The sequence below is a fragment of the Pyrgilauda ruficollis genome, unplaced genomic scaffold (genome assembly GCF_017590135.1).
Source record: "Pyrgilauda ruficollis isolate IOZ18807 unplaced genomic scaffold, ASM1759013v1 scaffold137, whole genome shotgun sequence".
NCBI classification, from domain to species: Eukaryota; Metazoa; Chordata; class Aves; order Passeriformes; family Passeridae; genus Pyrgilauda; species Pyrgilauda ruficollis.
Window position 1 is genome coordinate 611,847 of NW_024512210.1, and position 16,356 is coordinate 628,202.

The window sequence follows — 16,356 nt, forward strand, 5'->3', positions numbered from 1 at the left end:
TCAGTCAGATCTGATGAGCTGAAACTCTTTATGCCTATATTACCTGAACCGAAGGAGGAGAAAAAAATAATAATTTTTTTATGTAGAGATCTGAGACTTTTTTACATAAGAGCAGTCATAGAATACAGAAGCACACAAATATTTTGCCAGCCTTCTAAAGCTTAAATTTTAAGCCATGTATGGATGTGCTCTGTGATTTCAGCAGGGTTTCTATGTTCAGAGCAAAGCTTCTAGGGAGTGTTCACATATTCCAGACTGCACTCTATTTCAAAAGTGCTGAGCTGTGAGTATTTAGCACCTCTCAGACCTCTAAGTACCTCTTATTTTATATACCTGGCTCTGACATGACAGCCTTCCCACGGCACAGCATGTGGGCTTTGTTTGAAGGAAGTGGAATATGCAATTACTTTGTTTCCATACTAGTTTCTAGTACAGTAAATTGTGTTGATTAAAAAAAAAAAAAAAAAAAAAAAAAAAAAAAACACAAAAAAACCTAGAAAACAAGGTATTTCTGTACCCTATGCCATCAACACCAACAACTACCAAATAAAAATTTAAAATTCCACAAGTGTCATGATGCAGGTCAAGGGAAAGCAGACAGGTTTACGGAATGATGGCAAATGTCTCTTCTCTCTCTCTGGAGAGAAGCTCCTCAGTCAAGGGTCCTCCACCGAGGCACGCCTTATTTTACAGCCAGCAGTGCAAAACTCTCTCATCAAAGGACTCGAGAGCAAATATGTAGGAACTGGGATGTCTTGCTCATTCCTGTCTGTTGTTCTTTTACCAAAAAGAGTATCCCAAGACCACTGGTGACTGTATGTCATGCACATTGTAATTGTCTCTTCCTGTTGTACAGAGTTATTGTTTTTCAACACCAGCCAGAAGCTTTGTTATAACAGAAAATCTTTGTACTTTGGTTCAGGAATGGGAAACAAATCATGCCTTCTTCTTAATGTAAATGTAAGCATAACAAAAGGCACACAATGCTCTATTCCTTCTAGACTAAGTAAAGCCAAAACTAATTTTAAAGGTTTTAAACTTTTAAAACTGTCAGTTGTGTTCTAGAGGCCCAGACTTTCTATTTCTAATTAGAAATTAATTTTGTTTTTCGTGACAGGCTCACTGAGCAGTTTGGAAAATGCTGGGAAAGAATATATATATACCATGTCTCCCATACATGGTTGTGTCTGAGAAATAACTCATTGTGGAAAATCAAGGAGAAAGATAGAAGAAGCAAAGTGGAAGAAACTGTTGGGTTGGGTTTTCTTTTCCTTTTAGAAATAATAACACTGTTAATTTTTGCCGCTTTGCTTCCCCAGCTAGCTGATGTTGAGAGTGAGGGGCGGCACATACAAAATCTTACAGAGATGAAAACTGAGATATATCTGAAGGAACATTCAAGAGTCATTTTAATACCATCAGAACTCAGCTGACTCCACAGAGATTGGTGAGACAGCAACATACACCTACTGCAAGAGAAAGCAGCAAAGCCTATTCGAGTTCAGTCTGAGCACAGGATTTCTGATTCCACATGTGGGCTCTGATCAGTGCAGTTCTGAACCAGCAACCCCTTATATGAAAACAGACTAATTGTACTTCCTAGGTGCATGAATGACTGGCTTTAGGGCTGAGCAAGACAGATCCTAGAACACTTCTTAAATGAGAAATTCCATAAATCTCTATTACATGGAAAAGTGCAGCTCTATATAAAATGGAAGATATTACTATAGTAAATAGAATGTTATTTGATGGCACAAAATGAGTGCAATACATAACATTTCTAATTATCCAGTCCTAACCCTTAGTATAATTGTGCTTCTAAAGTAAAATAGAAAATAAAAAAAATAAATCATAACATGTTTTCATTAAGGCTGAGTTCAACATGCTATTGCATTCACACATATTTATATAATAATAAATCATCCTACTTTAATCTTGACGTCTTTACAGCCCCAAGGCAACCCCAGTTCATGCACAGAACACTCACACCTCTTTCACTGACACATCTCACAACATTTGCTACAAATTGCATAAAATGTGAAAGCAGACACAAATATCACCTCACACTGTTCTACTTGACCAATTTCCCTCGGAGTGCCGTGGTGCAGACCCCCAGCTTCCATTACTTGAGGAGAAGACCTAGAGAGCTTCCCCTTCATCATGCATTCACTTTATTAGTACTACTTCCCTTACTCCTGACTTGGAAGAAATGCACAATAAATACTTTCACTTGTTAATGAGAAATTTGGAGAAAGTTTGTTGGCAGTGTGCCTGAAGAACATCACTGATTGTCACTGTCACTTAAAAAGGGGAAGCGAGGAAAGAAAGGTGGTATTTCAGAGACACCAGTTTTTCCATCTCTTTCATTATTTGTCCAGGATTGCAAATGTATCCATTCACAAGGGTTCTTTCACTCTTTGACCACATACTTTCAAGTCTTGGGATTACCTTCAAATGATCTCGGTAAAGGAGACTGCTTATTTCCCCCACATAGGAATGAAACTGCTGTTTGCATTTACAAGTGCATCAATTAAAGGTTTAATTGTGTTTATTGCACTTGCAGAAATGAGAGCATCTGCTCAGGTTCTGCTGACCTCAAATGACAGAGTATCTCAGCATGACAAGTGACCATAGCTCTCATTTGCAAAAATGATGTTTCTCAAACATCTGGGGCAGCACAAAAATAAGAACAGGACACAGGTGGGAACAGTGGGTTACAGAGCTATCCTGGTAGCACTCACTAGATTTGCCCTATATCAAACAGCAGTGTAGTGCTGGGACTGGTGTGCTCAATCTCTGATTCATAGACAACCAAAATAAATGTTAAGGAAATACCTATTATTAAGAAAAGTGTGTATTTATGCATTAGTTAACGTGAAATAATATCAATTCTCAAACGAAAGTAAAAGTGATAAAAGAAAGGAAATATCTTTTCAAATGTCTACTTTTTATGAAAGGCTTTGTTCATCAAAAATTTCACTTTACAGAATATGTAGCCCTTCATATTTAATTGAATTGCTGTGAACATCTTTCACTATTTTTGACTCTAATAGTAGAATGATCTGCATTTTATGGAAGTATCAGTTAAATCTTACTCAGGATCTCTTCTTATCATCACTTTTTTTTGCTTTAAATTTAGAAAAGATTTTTTTGAAAGTGAGATAACAGTAGTTCCCGTAACAAATTTACTAGATAGTAAATTTTTCCATGTAAGGGAAGTGAAAAATAATGTAGATGAACAGAAGTGCTTTAAATAATCTAGATTAATTGACACAGGCAGCTATTTTGTTGGTAGACACAGATATAAACTATTCCAAAGATGAGCTATCTTTATCATTGTCTCCAGAGCTTTCTAAATCAGACGAAGGACATGAGTATGCGGATGACAGGCACACCAGGTAGTGTACCACTGGCCCACATGCACAGGTGCCATTTCCAACTACTATATCAACCACTGAGTTGCAACTCAATGCTTGATCTTAGCAGGCATATTACAATGCTGCACTAGAGGAAATGACGCCTATCAGAAAATATGAAATCTACCCCAGCCCAAAAGTCAGACCAAGATTTCAAGTTCTCAGTAAAGTCAGTGCTGAACACATCGAAGGTAGGGGTTTTTTTGCACTGCCATCGCAAGAGTGTTATTTGCCTTAATTATACACTAGAGCTTCAAATAAATGTGAGATTCAAAACCAACTCCAAACAGAATAACCCAGAACAATAATAATAATAATAATATTACATAATTATAATTCCCCAAAAGTGCCTGAAGTGCATGTTGGGGGGGAAAAAGAATCCTAAATATTTAACTAAAAACAAAAACCTGTTCACACTGTAAATTAGGCAACTACTTTTAAAAGACAATACCTATGTCGCAACTCTTCATCTATCAGAACCATCACTGTTAACTTTTTGTCTACTCTTCAGAACATTGCTATTCTAATTCTGAATAAAGTAAAGGTCTGTGACTGAGCTTGTGATAAAAGCTGGGTTCATAATTTGAGACAGAAAGTTCATTTCTTAAAGGAATAAATTTTCTTTGACAGATTCCTTGTCATATTTCTTCCTTTCTGGAAGAAATAAATAAAAGGATCTGTCCTGATTTCAGCTGGGATAGAGTTAGTTTTTTCTTAGCCAGCACAGTGTGATGTTTTGAACTCAGCGTGAGACTGATGTTGATAACACACCGATGGCTCAGCTGTTGCTCAGCAGTGCTTACCCTGAGCCAGGGGATTTTCAGGTTCCTGTGCTCTGCCAGTGAGGAGCTGCACAAGCACCTGGGAGGAAGCATGGCCAGGACAGCTGACCTGAACTGGCCAAATGGGTATTCCAGACCACAGGGCACCGTGTCCAGTATATAAACCTGGGAGAGCTGGCTGGGAGGAGCAGATCACTGCTGGCAGATGGGCTGGGAATCAGTCAGTGGGTGGTGAGCAATAGTGCTGTGCATCACTTGTTTCTATTGGGTTTTATTGCTCCTTGTCTCTCTTTTCAATTACAATTGTCAGTTGAAGTAGTAGCATATTTTATTTTGTTTGAGCTATTAAACTGTTCTCATCTCAATCCAGGAGCTTTGTCTCTTCTTTCCAATTCTCTTTCCACTGGGGTGAGGGTAGCAAGGTGGCAGCTACATGGCTCTTGCTGGCTGGGATTAAACCCCAACAGACATTTTCGGTAGTACCCGGAGGATTGAGATAACAATAGATCTGATCAGAGCTTGTTGAAAGAAATTACTTTAAGGAACCATTGAATTGGTTTAATCATTGCTGGTCACCATGTTTTTTCATTTGTTCCCTGCATGTGTGCTCACAGGCACATTATAGAACACTGTTCTTGATGCACATGTTCCCTGTGGTGATGCTGATCGTCGATGGGGTCTAGGCTAAAGTTACAACTCTGTTGCTCTTTGCAGGAGTGGTTTATGACATGATGGAATCGCTGGTCATGAACCAAATCCTGTCTGTGTGCTTGGCCCTGCGTCACCTCTGAGCCTCGGGAGCCATCTGGTGGAAACTATTAACAATCACACTTTTAGCTGCTGCTCGTAGCGTCAAAAGGACCTTAATTTCCTGAACATTTCTTTAATTTATCCGTTTTGCTGAGCATGAATATGACAGTTTGCGAGATGAGCTCAGAAATCCCAAGTGGGAGAATTTTCTTCAGGTAAATACTCACAGGGATTTACATTAAATCCGTATGTGTAATTGATGGGCAGGGATGTTTTCTGAAATAATAACACAGAGATTTACTTTTCTCAAATTTTTTTTCTGGAACATAAAAAATGTTAATTGATTGATAGTAGAGCTTCTATTAAACTCCAAAGATGCTGATCGTAAGAAACTATGGAATAATGTGCTGTTCAAACAGTAAGTGAGAAGAATTAAGCAGGAAAGCATTAATATTCTCTAGACATCATATTAATGAATTTCCTTAATCAAAGGAATCCTTTGAAGAGAATTTTCTTCACCAGATAAGAGAAAGTAATTATCGGCAGGGAGAGGATGTGGGTCACAGCAGAAAGGATGCCATGCTGTACTAGGGAGAGACACGCCCTGGTAGCAGACTGAACTGCCATTCCAGCAGTCTCCTGCAAAGAAACAGCAGAATTAATCATATACAGTGATTAAACAATTACTTATAAAACCATCTCTTTTAATAATACAGGTAACAACAGGACAGATATGATGTAAAAGTGGCAATTTCAGATTCCAAAATGCCACTCACAAATTTAAGCTCATCTTTAAGCTCACAAATCAGTGTTGATCATTTTCATGCCTTCCTCTCCCCTTGCCTGAGGTATGACTGTCCATGCAGCTAGAGTTCTCATTCTGTCACATCCTCTATTAACTCAATTCACAATAAATACTTTTGCCATCAATGCCAGGCACCCCCACCATCTCATTACATTAAGAAAATCCTACAGTTGTTTTTTTTTCAAATTTCTTGTCTTCACTTAAAAGATCCTTCAAAGCCCTCCCCGACTCTGCCTTTTGCTGACACTTTTGTACACTTACATTTGTACACTAGAATTCCTAATTCCCAGACAAAAGGATATGGAGGGAAATCAAGGCTTTCCTGACTGTAAGAGCCAAAAGAACCCACAACCTCAGAGGTCACTGCAGCTTTGGTCAGGTGTGGTACCATGATGTACCCAAGCTGCCAGCTGAGGTCTCCTCAGCTCCTCTGCTCTATTCTGCTGCTCCCATCCAGGAAAGGCCATGCAGGAGATGTGTCCCAAGAGGCAGCATGTTAACTGGCCCCCTCTCTACAATTAAGAAAGCAGCTGGGTCCAGCCAAATTTTTCAAAAGAAGTTCTGCCCTCAGCCAAGGAGTGGTGCTGCTCCATGCTTCTGTGCAGGTGTTCAGAGATGCCCCAGAAATAGGAGGATCAAGTAGGGCGCTTCAAGGTAGGTGATTTTTCTAATACAGTCAAAGCACAGCAAGGAAGATGGGGCATTTTATTCTTCAGAGGGTTTCCTGATGATTCCCATGTGTGTTGGAAATAAACACTGTTTGAGGAACTTTTCATTGGATGTGCAGGGTGCCTGTAGCTCTGGGAAGGCAAAAGATAACACTGGTTTATATTTTCTTCCAAATCTATCAGGCCAGCTAAACATGCAGCCACTCCCTTGCCTGGTTTCATCAAAACGGACTTAGCATAAATAGTTCAATCTAATGGAGACAGCAGAAGGAGAGGTTAACCTGGATTGTTGTCAAAGAAACAGGCTCAAGGACAAGTACGTGTGCTTTTATATTGGGAGCTCCATTGGACTGAATCACAGGCTCAAATGAAACCAATTTGATGGTAACTGAAATACAAAGATAGAGAAAATAAACTCAACACTTAAAGAATCTGGAAAGAATATGTAATTCTCAAAGTATTAAAAAGGTAACTGAAAGTAACTGAAATATATATATTTAAATTTTTCCATTAAATTAGTATTTCTGAACATAAATAGCATCAAGGTAAGTTGTAGTGTAATAAAATCAGATCAAAGCATATGGTTGAGCAACCTCTGCTGTATTATATTCTACATGGTAGTCCTTCCAGGTAAGACCATTAACTGACTTAAAATCATCTGACTCATTGAACTTAGTGGCTTGGAATAAATGTCCATCACCTTCCTGAACTACAATGCTAAAACCTCATGCATTATTCCAGCCACATTTCTTATCTTTACATGCAACAGTTACACACTGAATATACAAACTTTCAGCTTTCTCTCTACTGTGCAAACATTAAAAAAAAAAAAAAAAAAAAAAAAAAAAAAAAAAAAAAAAAAAAAAAGTAAATAGATTTAGCCCAGAAACAATGTAAGGAAATACTTACAAGTAAAATCTTGAATTACCCTAGAGCACAACATCACAATTGAGGAAGTGGCCAAGCCTCACTGCATATTCCTTTAAAATCTCTGTAGAATGCAGTGGACTTAAATGTTTAAAGAACTTCAAGCAGCAGTCACACTATCATGAAGCAAATCAGTGTGCTTCAGTGTATATGTTGCACTGGTGAACAGCTGCCCCTATATACACCATACCAAAATATTAAACTCCTGCAGAAAACAGCTCCAAAAGCACTTTGAAATACACAAAGTATTCCAAGTGGAAATAGGACCTTATGTTGGTTTATGATAGAGAATGAGAACTTAAAAGAATGAGTGAGGACTGATACTGACCACACACAAAAGAAGAAGTATGTGGTGCCAGGAGGCATTTTCCAAAGTAGTTCATGCATCAATGACAAGCACACATTTTGCCTTCCAAAATGTCCTCTGCCACTGTGTATTTTGGCCAGTGATGCATGAAAAGCTCTCTAGTGCTTACCCTGCACTTGAATTGGACACAGGGAGAGCTGGGAAGCAGCAGCAGTGAACTGTGCAGCAAGTTGGGAGTCCTTGCAGCCACTGGCTCTTTTGCACAAGGAAGAACCTCTGGGGAAATGCAGCCAAGGGAATAGCAGGGCTCACTTGCATTCCAAGCTTGCAATGGGCAAGAGAGCCAAAATATCAAACCACTGCAAAAAAAAACAAAAAGAAACAAACAAACAACAAAAAAATTAAATAAATACAACTTTTATTGAGCATTAATGAAGCTTATAGTCCTGCTTCATTAAGAGCATGTTAGCTGGTGCTCAAAATAAAAAGTAAAATAATGAGAAGCATAGCCAAGGTTGTCTTTCAGTCTGTAAAACCTTCTACAGCAAACAAATAAAACTCTAACAAGTAAAACTAATGTTGTATGGTGGATCTGAGACTAAGAGAAACCTTCAGCCCAGTGAAGAAAAGCATGGAAACGGAAAAAGCAGCAGTTCAGTGCATGATTTCCCACAGTTCACAGCAGAGGCAATAGGAAGAAAAAAATCACTTCTGACTGAAAGATTGAGAAGGAAGAAAACATATTACCTCTATCTTCATTATGAATTCCCAGAACAGATATGTGTTTTAGATGTTTGAATATTCTCAGTTCTGGAATTTAAAATACTTTAAAGTTGAGAACAAGGTGGAGTGTTGATTGTCTTCCACAGAGAGAAATAATTTTTTTTTTTTTTTTTTCTGGACAGACTGGTTGTGTTCCCCTTAAAATCCTGTGATCCTATGGTGCATAAAGTCTTCACATTCTACTTGAGATTAAAGCTATCTTTAGGATTATTTTGTAAATCTTTATTGGGTAAAATTAACCAATATAAATGCAGCTGTACCTTAGACAGCAAACTATCTTTAACCTTAGTACCTGGAAGAATGATAGAGAAGGTCATGCTGTGTGCTATTCAAAGACTTTTAAAAATAATGCAATCATCAGTCACAGCCACCATGTTTTCTTCAAAAGTAAAGCTTCTTTGTCTAGGTATAAGACGATTTTAAAAATCCCTACAAAATAATGATTACAGTTGCTGCTTTTAGGATTAACCAGAGGCAGCTTTGACTCTCTGGCCACACATTCACTGAAACAGGTGTTAAATTTACATCATAAATTATTATCCTAGACACAATAATTTTCACACAGGGTACATTTACTTGAAGGCAGTATGTGGAGCGTATTAGGTACAATGCTCCTTCCCTTGTTTCTTTGCAAGGTAGTTCATACAGTCCTGCTCTGTTGTTGACTGATGCATATTTTAAGGAGAGAAAGAGGAGCTTTGTAAGCAAAGTTCATGCTTGTTAAGAAGAATTGACCTGTAGTCCATAACTTTTGAGTTTAAGAATAGTAATTTAAAAGGTGTAGGATTATATTGGGAAGCTTGTTTCAGTTTCATATATGACAACTTTCCTGCAACAGTAGTGTTTATTTGCCTTTTTCTATTGGTAGGATTTTATGTTGTTGAGATAGCTGTCTCCAAGTACAGAGCTGCTGTGCTGCTTCTTCCACAGTAAGAATCTTACTATAATCTTTTTTCCTGTTGCTTTTTTCAACTGCTCTGTGTGTGGCCGAAACATAATGTGGCTTAAATTATGAAGAGATCAGATGTAGCAAAGGTCATTTATAAAGATTTTTTGCCTGTTTTTCAGCTTCATTAAGTTTGTCAAAGGAGAATATTTCTTTCCTATGTACTCAGTATTTCACTGAACTCAGGACAGTTACTGAATAGGGGAGTTTAGCAATTTCAGCAGCAGAAAGCTCTTCTTACCTTGCAAACGAGAAAGATTTGCAAGCAACTCCTGCTGAACAAAACATGTCCCAGCAAATGAAATTAAAATATGCTAATGAATAAAAAAGTACAATATGGTAAATAAAACATGGTACTGAATAAAGCATGGTGAATAAAATAAAAAATTAGCAGTCTCTATATTGGAACTAAAAATTCGGCCTTTAGCTTCTGTGTGATACTCATTATTGCATTTTGTGTTTAGAACATTTGTTTGAATATGGTGAGAATGGTTTTGATCTCATCCTGGTTTTGTTTTTCAGGGTTTTTCCTACATGCATCTCTTCTGTGTCTTTCACAAATAAACCTCAAGTGACTTTGAGTATTCTTCTTCAGACACTTAAAGGAACATCATGAGCATATAGATATGGTAGGAGGGAATTGAATTCAACTCCATTCACATCATTCATCTTCACTCCATTGACAGCTGTGTGGATTCAGTGTTGTGGTAACTCCTGTCCTGTCTCTGTCTGGGCAGACTTAACTGGAGTTTAGAAGACTGTCTCCCCTCTAGGTGGTATGTAGTTAAGGTTTTAGCTTTCTGGATAGACAGTACAAATGACCTTGGATCCACTCCAGTCTGAACCCAGTGAAGCTGACAATCGTCCCATAAGGAAGAAAAGGAAACACCAAACCGGACTCAGTCAGTATCTGTCTGTACTTGCAAAGTGTAAGATAATTTTATATGGCTAGGTCATCGTACAATTAATCCTTCTTCTCTGTTAGCTGCATTCCAGGTCCCACACACATGGAAGAAGGAAGAAAGAGCAGATCCAAACCAAAATCACACTGCTGGGGCAGAAGACAGGCTGAGAGGGGACAGAAATCCTTGTTGCAGTAAGTCAGGCAAAAACCAAAATGCTAAAACTTGACCTGTATTTAAAACCAATGATAACAACCATAACTAAGAAAGAAACTAAAGAGAAGAAGGTGGGATATCTGAGAGCTAAAGCTCTAAAATAGTCGTCACTTTGCACCAAAACAAAAGCTACATAATTCTGCTGGCCCAGAAGATAGCATATAGACATGAGACTGAAAATGGAAGAAAGGCAGGAGTTTGTGGGGTTCAGAAAAAGAAGGAAATAAAGGGGTGAACCGTGGCAAGAAGAAACCAGAAGGAGAGCTACATAGACAGCAGACTTTATAAGGCATCTAATAATTCTGAAATAAGAGCTGTCTATTTTGTGTGTACTGAAAAAGGCAAGGACCAACTATTATATCACAGCATGTTCCAAAATGGCCAGCCTTCACCTCCAGGTACAACCTGTTAGATTGGAGTGGGGAAGAATCACTACACTTTTACAGCTGTACTACAGTGTCCTTTCCCAGCAAAAGTATCACTACTCATCCCAAAGTGGTAGACATTTGGCATAGCAAAATTCAACTTAAATCTGACTGAGAAGTCATCAGTTGAGTCTGAGATGGAAAGAATGGTGAGGCTGGAGGGAAGAAAAGGCACAGTAGAGGCAAGGATAAAGCAGCATGTGGAATCCTGTCAAAGTACAAGCAAGGTCATACGGGACCCAATTCTGTCATTTACTATTCACAACTCCTTAGCTTAGCAACTTAGATTGCCTTTTTATTTTTCAAGTGCTCTGTAAACATAAACAGGTCATGACCATTCACTTTCAATTTTACCATCATATGTTTAATCAATAAAACATGTTAGAATGTGAGCTGACATCAAAAACTATAATTTACATGCATGCTGTGGAACCTCTAAGTTCTGCTTAATACTCGGACCATTAATTTTTGGTTTGTTTTGGGGTTTTTTAAAATAAATTAGGTTAAGAGTTGCTTGCATATTCCTACTGTAGATAAACAGAAAGCTTGACAAATCAGCACTACCTAAATGAAGAAAGTTTCTTCCTTACCCTCAGATGATGAGGCCCATAATTATTTCAAATAAACTGTCCTGGTTATCTTAATGATGATCCTCAATACTACAGTGACACCTCCAGCTCCTGCTACAAACATTCACTTTCAGTCATGTTTGATCAAGTTTTCATGAACTATTAAAGTATATTTATTACATATATTTTTATATTATTATATTTTTTTTTTTAATTACCTAGAAGCCAACCAAGTGTCTAGTTTTACAGATGAAAAGCTGAGTAGCACTTGTTTATCACTCAGGCCCCAATTATAGTACTTTCCTCATACGTGTGTCTTGTGGCCCTTACTGTCCTGACATCCAGTTGGCCCCTTTACCTATGCTCCAATGCTGCGTGCATGGAGCCTGGGATACTGTTTACTCTGTCATTCTAATACTTTCTTTGCACTAAAGTTAGACAAATAAATGTAATTTTTCCTGATACTGGTCGCAAGTCTGTAGAGAACATACAGTCCTGACAGAAAGCCAGCAGTGTTTTACACAGATGAACTTCTAGATACTCAGCAACCAGCCCAACCAGCCTTGTCCCTTTTCCACATTTTTTAAATTGGCATTGGAATAATTTTTTTTTTTTGCATGTCTTTTCAACACTAGTCTTTTTTTCAGTACTACCACAGTCCTAGACTTTCTTTAAAACAGCTGAAAGGAGCAGGGTACTGCACCAAGAAGCTGATTCCAGGAAGGGAATATCTTGAGGCACTGACCAGCTGACATAAGAGGCATGGCTGTGCAACACTGTCCTGGTCTGCCTTTCTAAAATACACATTGCAAGAACAACAGCAGAGTCCCCACAGACTGCTTAATATTGCTGGGTAAGTGGGATGAGATCCCCTGCTGTCAGCCAACCATTTGGTTTGCTGCCTCCTCAGTATGGAATTTTACTCCTCACCAAGGGCAGTGTATAAGACAGATCCTGTTTATTGCACTTGCCTCTGAGAAGAAAGAGGCACAGGTATATGGAGGCTGTTACACATTCTCCATTATTTGGAATATACTACATAAAACACAGATTGGTAAATTCAGGTCATGAGCAGAAAAAAAGAAAAAAAAAACAGTTTAGGGAGCCACACATGAGGATATGTGCACAATCTTTTGACCATCCTGCTGGACTTGGGAAAGGACTTCCGTGTTTTTCTGCAGGGCTACCAGACCAGCTGACAAATCTAAGGGAACCTGTATAAGAAATCAGCCAAGCTTAAACACCTATTTGCTTTACTGAGAAAAAGTGCATTTGTATAAAATAATGCACCATAAGTGTCCTCTCCTCTTTTGGGAGCAAGTAGTGCTTGTGTAAGGTGTATGCAATAGGTATAGCATAAGTTACAGTGCCTCAGGTGATTACAGGTTATTCAAATAATAGTAAATTCAGCTGAAAAACTAAAGAAAATTCACAACTGATGACTGAAGGTGTAGATCTAGAAAAGACTAATTTAAGTTCTGATTTGGCAGATAATCTCATCACTACAATTTTACAAATTTAACTCATTTTGTTAAATGATGAAGTGAACTTCTCTAAAGTCTCTTTGAAGGACTTGATCAAGTAAGCTCCCAGTTCATTGTTTGTCTCCTGAACAGCAGCATCATAACTCCCAAAGAGTGGCGTTGAAGCCTTCACATCCTCTCTATTTGCTTGGAGTAAAATGAGGTTAAGCTCCTCTGCTACCCTTTCATATTTTTGGTGATCAAATCTGCAAACACTGGCATCATCAATGGGGTAGGTGATCCCAATAGGGTAGCAATCCCTTGGAACTGGGAACTCCACATTTTTCAGCATTGGCAATTCACAGAAAAATGTGAAAAGATGTTTAAGTGCTTGGGATGACAGCGGGTTTCCAATAAACTTAAATTCCTCTAGTTTCTGACAAGGGCTTAAACCTAAAATCAACATATTGACATGAGTGTCTTGGATATTACAGTCCTCCAGGGTAAGACTCCTGAGCACTGAAGAGCAATGGCTGAGGAGTTTAAAGAATGTTGATGGGTAAAGCTCAGGTATATCATGACCACTCAGGTCCAGGGCTTCCAAGTGATTCGCATGGAAGCTATTGGCTAAAAAGGCCATATCAGCATGGTTCAAGGAGCAGTTAGAAACATCCAGCATCTTCAGTGGAGTTTTTAGTGGGCTGCAGAATTAAAGAGAAAAAAAGTTTTATGATACAAAATGTTGAAAAGCTACATTTACAAAATTTCATGCACCTAGCCACATTATGAATGCAGCCATCTACCACATTTTTTCTAACCTCTCTTGAAAACAGAACCATGTGCCAACAATAGCAAGTATATTTTCCTCCTGAAATTAGTTCCATTAATTATCTACTTCTATGCATGGCTCCACTGTGCTATCTTAATGGGGATTAATTTATTAACATTCTGTGTATCTATTTTTTAACCAGTTATATATTGTAAAGTCACTTGCTGACTTTAACAGCAGATCACTACTACCATAGGAGCATTGGTAGCTGTTTCTTGTAGAAAGCTGCAATTATTCCAGAGATTTAGATCATTTCCATTAAGGAAGGATTAATTCCAATATTAAATCAGTATTCTGAGAGGATATCTGCTTTTGTTTCTAGCTGGTTTTTTTCTGCTACATTTTTAATGCCAAGAGGTAGTTTTCCGGAGTTGCAAAGAGACACTCTGATGAAGAAGGTTGGAAGAAGTGTAACTGAGATTATACTCAGATATTCACATTACATATAAAATAGATCTGACAAATAAAAATCAAGATATTGCTTTCATACTTACTACATCTTAGTGAGATCTCTGCCACAGGGTTCAGCTGGATCAAGCTTAGAAACTTGCAATTCATTTCAATTGTATCAATCAATATATGCAGTGTGCTACTCACAAATTTTAAATAAAATAGCTTTTTGTATGGGAAGAATTTTAGACCAAGGTCATTTGTCTGGATGAAACTTTTATCTGCTTTTTTTTTTTTTTTTTAGATGCTCTGAAAAGCTTACAATTAACTTATTTCCTGTTCCAATATGAGTACTGCTTACTGGTTGTTTGCTACCTTTTTGCAAATTGCCAGTTTTCCACTGGAATTCATAATGAATATTCACATATCAGCTTAATTTGCAGTACAAAAAAAACATCAAATCTCCCTTGTCTTGGCACCAAGAGACATAACAAATAATTGAAATCAAAGTCTCAAATGAAAATCAACTATTCCCCTGCCCTCCTTAAAATACAGTATCTGTGGAAAAGCATATTTACTGACTGTTCTTTAGAGGACAAACACTAGATACTCCAAAAAATACTTGGAATACAACTCAGGACTTGCACCAAGGGCCAATGCAAGCTGATTAATACGTAAGTTCAAATAAAAAATATCTGGGTATACCTGTGGTAGCTAAAAGTATATTCTCACCTGATGGACTCTGGAAGACTAATCAAAATAGTCAGTTTTTCAAAGTGTATTAGGTATACATTGGCTGTTGATTCTCCCCAACACATAATCTTTCCTAGCTTCCTGCTGCATCTTCCCACATACACCCCAAGATACACTCACCTCCCTTACTCTCAGAGATTCCCAGCTTGCTGGTGGCACAAAGTGCTCTTTTTTACAGTGTGACTGAAAGCAGGATGACCAAATTACCTGAGAAGTTTCTGTATTCTTCCAGTGAGTATAGAAAATGACACACTCAGCTCAGTAAACTGTGTCATTTCACCCATCTTTTCGCCAATGTTAGTAAGCATCTGTTCATCTGTAGCTGTGAACCTCCGCACATTAAATGTTCGTGCTGGCAAGGTCAAGGACATCAATAGAGGGAAGTGGATACTGTTGAAGAGCATTTCCAAGTGTTCCATTTCCAAGTGAACATTATGAACTATTTCCAGTTTGCGCAACAAGGAGGGATCAGCGAGCTTTATGATATAGAAGAATTTCTGCAAGGTCAGGTTGTCAAATCTGAATGCCACACAGCAGATTTTCAGCGGACAACTGCATTTCTTCAGCAGGGCCTGCACGACCAGCTCATAGTTCCGCTCTGTAACAAACAAGTCAATTAGTACATTGATACTGACTTCAAAGGTACCTGGATTGCACTGTGCTTGTTGCAGGTAAACCAGGAGGTCTGAACAAAGCTTAGAGAGCAGCTGTGTCCTGGCCCACCTGCCCATTGTCTTCTTGCACTTACAAAACTGAACTTCAACATCTTTTATACCCGTCAGGTCGACCACTTTCAACTTTTTCATGTAGGGAGAAGACTGATTCAGCACATAGTCTCTCAGCCCTGTCAGACAGCTTTCCAAGCACACTGAACATGTTCTGTGGCTCAGGTCTTCCTCGTAGTCCAGAGTAGCTCTCAAAAGTTTTCCCATGTTAAAATCAAAAAGTGGCCAGTTCTCTACCAAGTCATGAATCACTTCCCCTTGCTCCAGTAAATAGCTGGCTTTAAAAAGAAGCGGAAAAAGATCATGGGCAACAGCCCCGAGACTCTTCCTGGCAAACTCTGCATTTGATACAAATGCTTCGGCGCTAATGAATCGGAGAGACTTCATTGTTGTCCTGGACTCCTTACTGTCATGGAGAGTGACTTCTATATTTAACTAAAGATCCTGGTTGCTTACGACCTTCTATTTTTATCTGCAAATGCTGTTTGCTGCTAGCGGGAGCCTGGGAAGCCAGAGTGAAGAGTCACATGCTGCTTTCTATTTTAGAGCTACACTGTGAGTCTGCAGTAATCATCTATGCGATCTTTAGTCAGAGAGCCTTTAAGCCCTCATATTTATATCTAAGCTAACTCAAGTAAATATAGACTGCTATCCAGCAGAAACAGTAAGATCAGTGCAGCACACATACATGAGAATATTG

At 38.4% G+C, this 16,356-nt stretch overlaps 1 protein-coding gene across 3 annotated transcripts; it reads right to left on the reverse strand.

Moving 5' to 3' along the window:
* Nucleotides 1-1,354: 1,354 nt before the first annotated feature.
* Nucleotides 1,355-16,116, reverse strand: LRRC14B (leucine rich repeat containing 14B). 3 transcript variants are annotated; one of them, XR_005954484.1, is made up of 4 exons: nucleotides 15,139-16,116; nucleotides 7,825-8,014; nucleotides 6,015-6,553; nucleotides 1,355-5,587 (listed from the first exon to the last, which is right to left on the reverse strand). XR_005954484.1 is itself a non-coding variant. In XM_041459499.1 (3 exons), exons 1-3 carry the CDS (start codon nucleotides 16,041-16,043, stop codon nucleotides 6,389-6,391), a joined length of 1,260 nt encoding a protein of 419 aa, XP_041315433.1. In that variant the 5' UTR covers nucleotides 16,044-16,116; the 3' UTR covers nucleotides 1,355-6,388. The 3 variants fall into 3 exon arrangements, 2 of the variants coding, with proteins under 2 accessions (XP_041315433.1, XP_041315432.1); XM_041459499.1 differs by having other exon boundaries at nucleotides 1,355-6,553; XM_041459498.1 differs by lacking the exons at nucleotides 1,355-5,587; nucleotides 6,015-6,553; nucleotides 7,825-8,014 and adding an exon at nucleotides 11,270-13,660 and having other exon boundaries at nucleotides 15,139-16,099.
* Nucleotides 16,117-16,356: the final 240 nt, after the last annotated feature.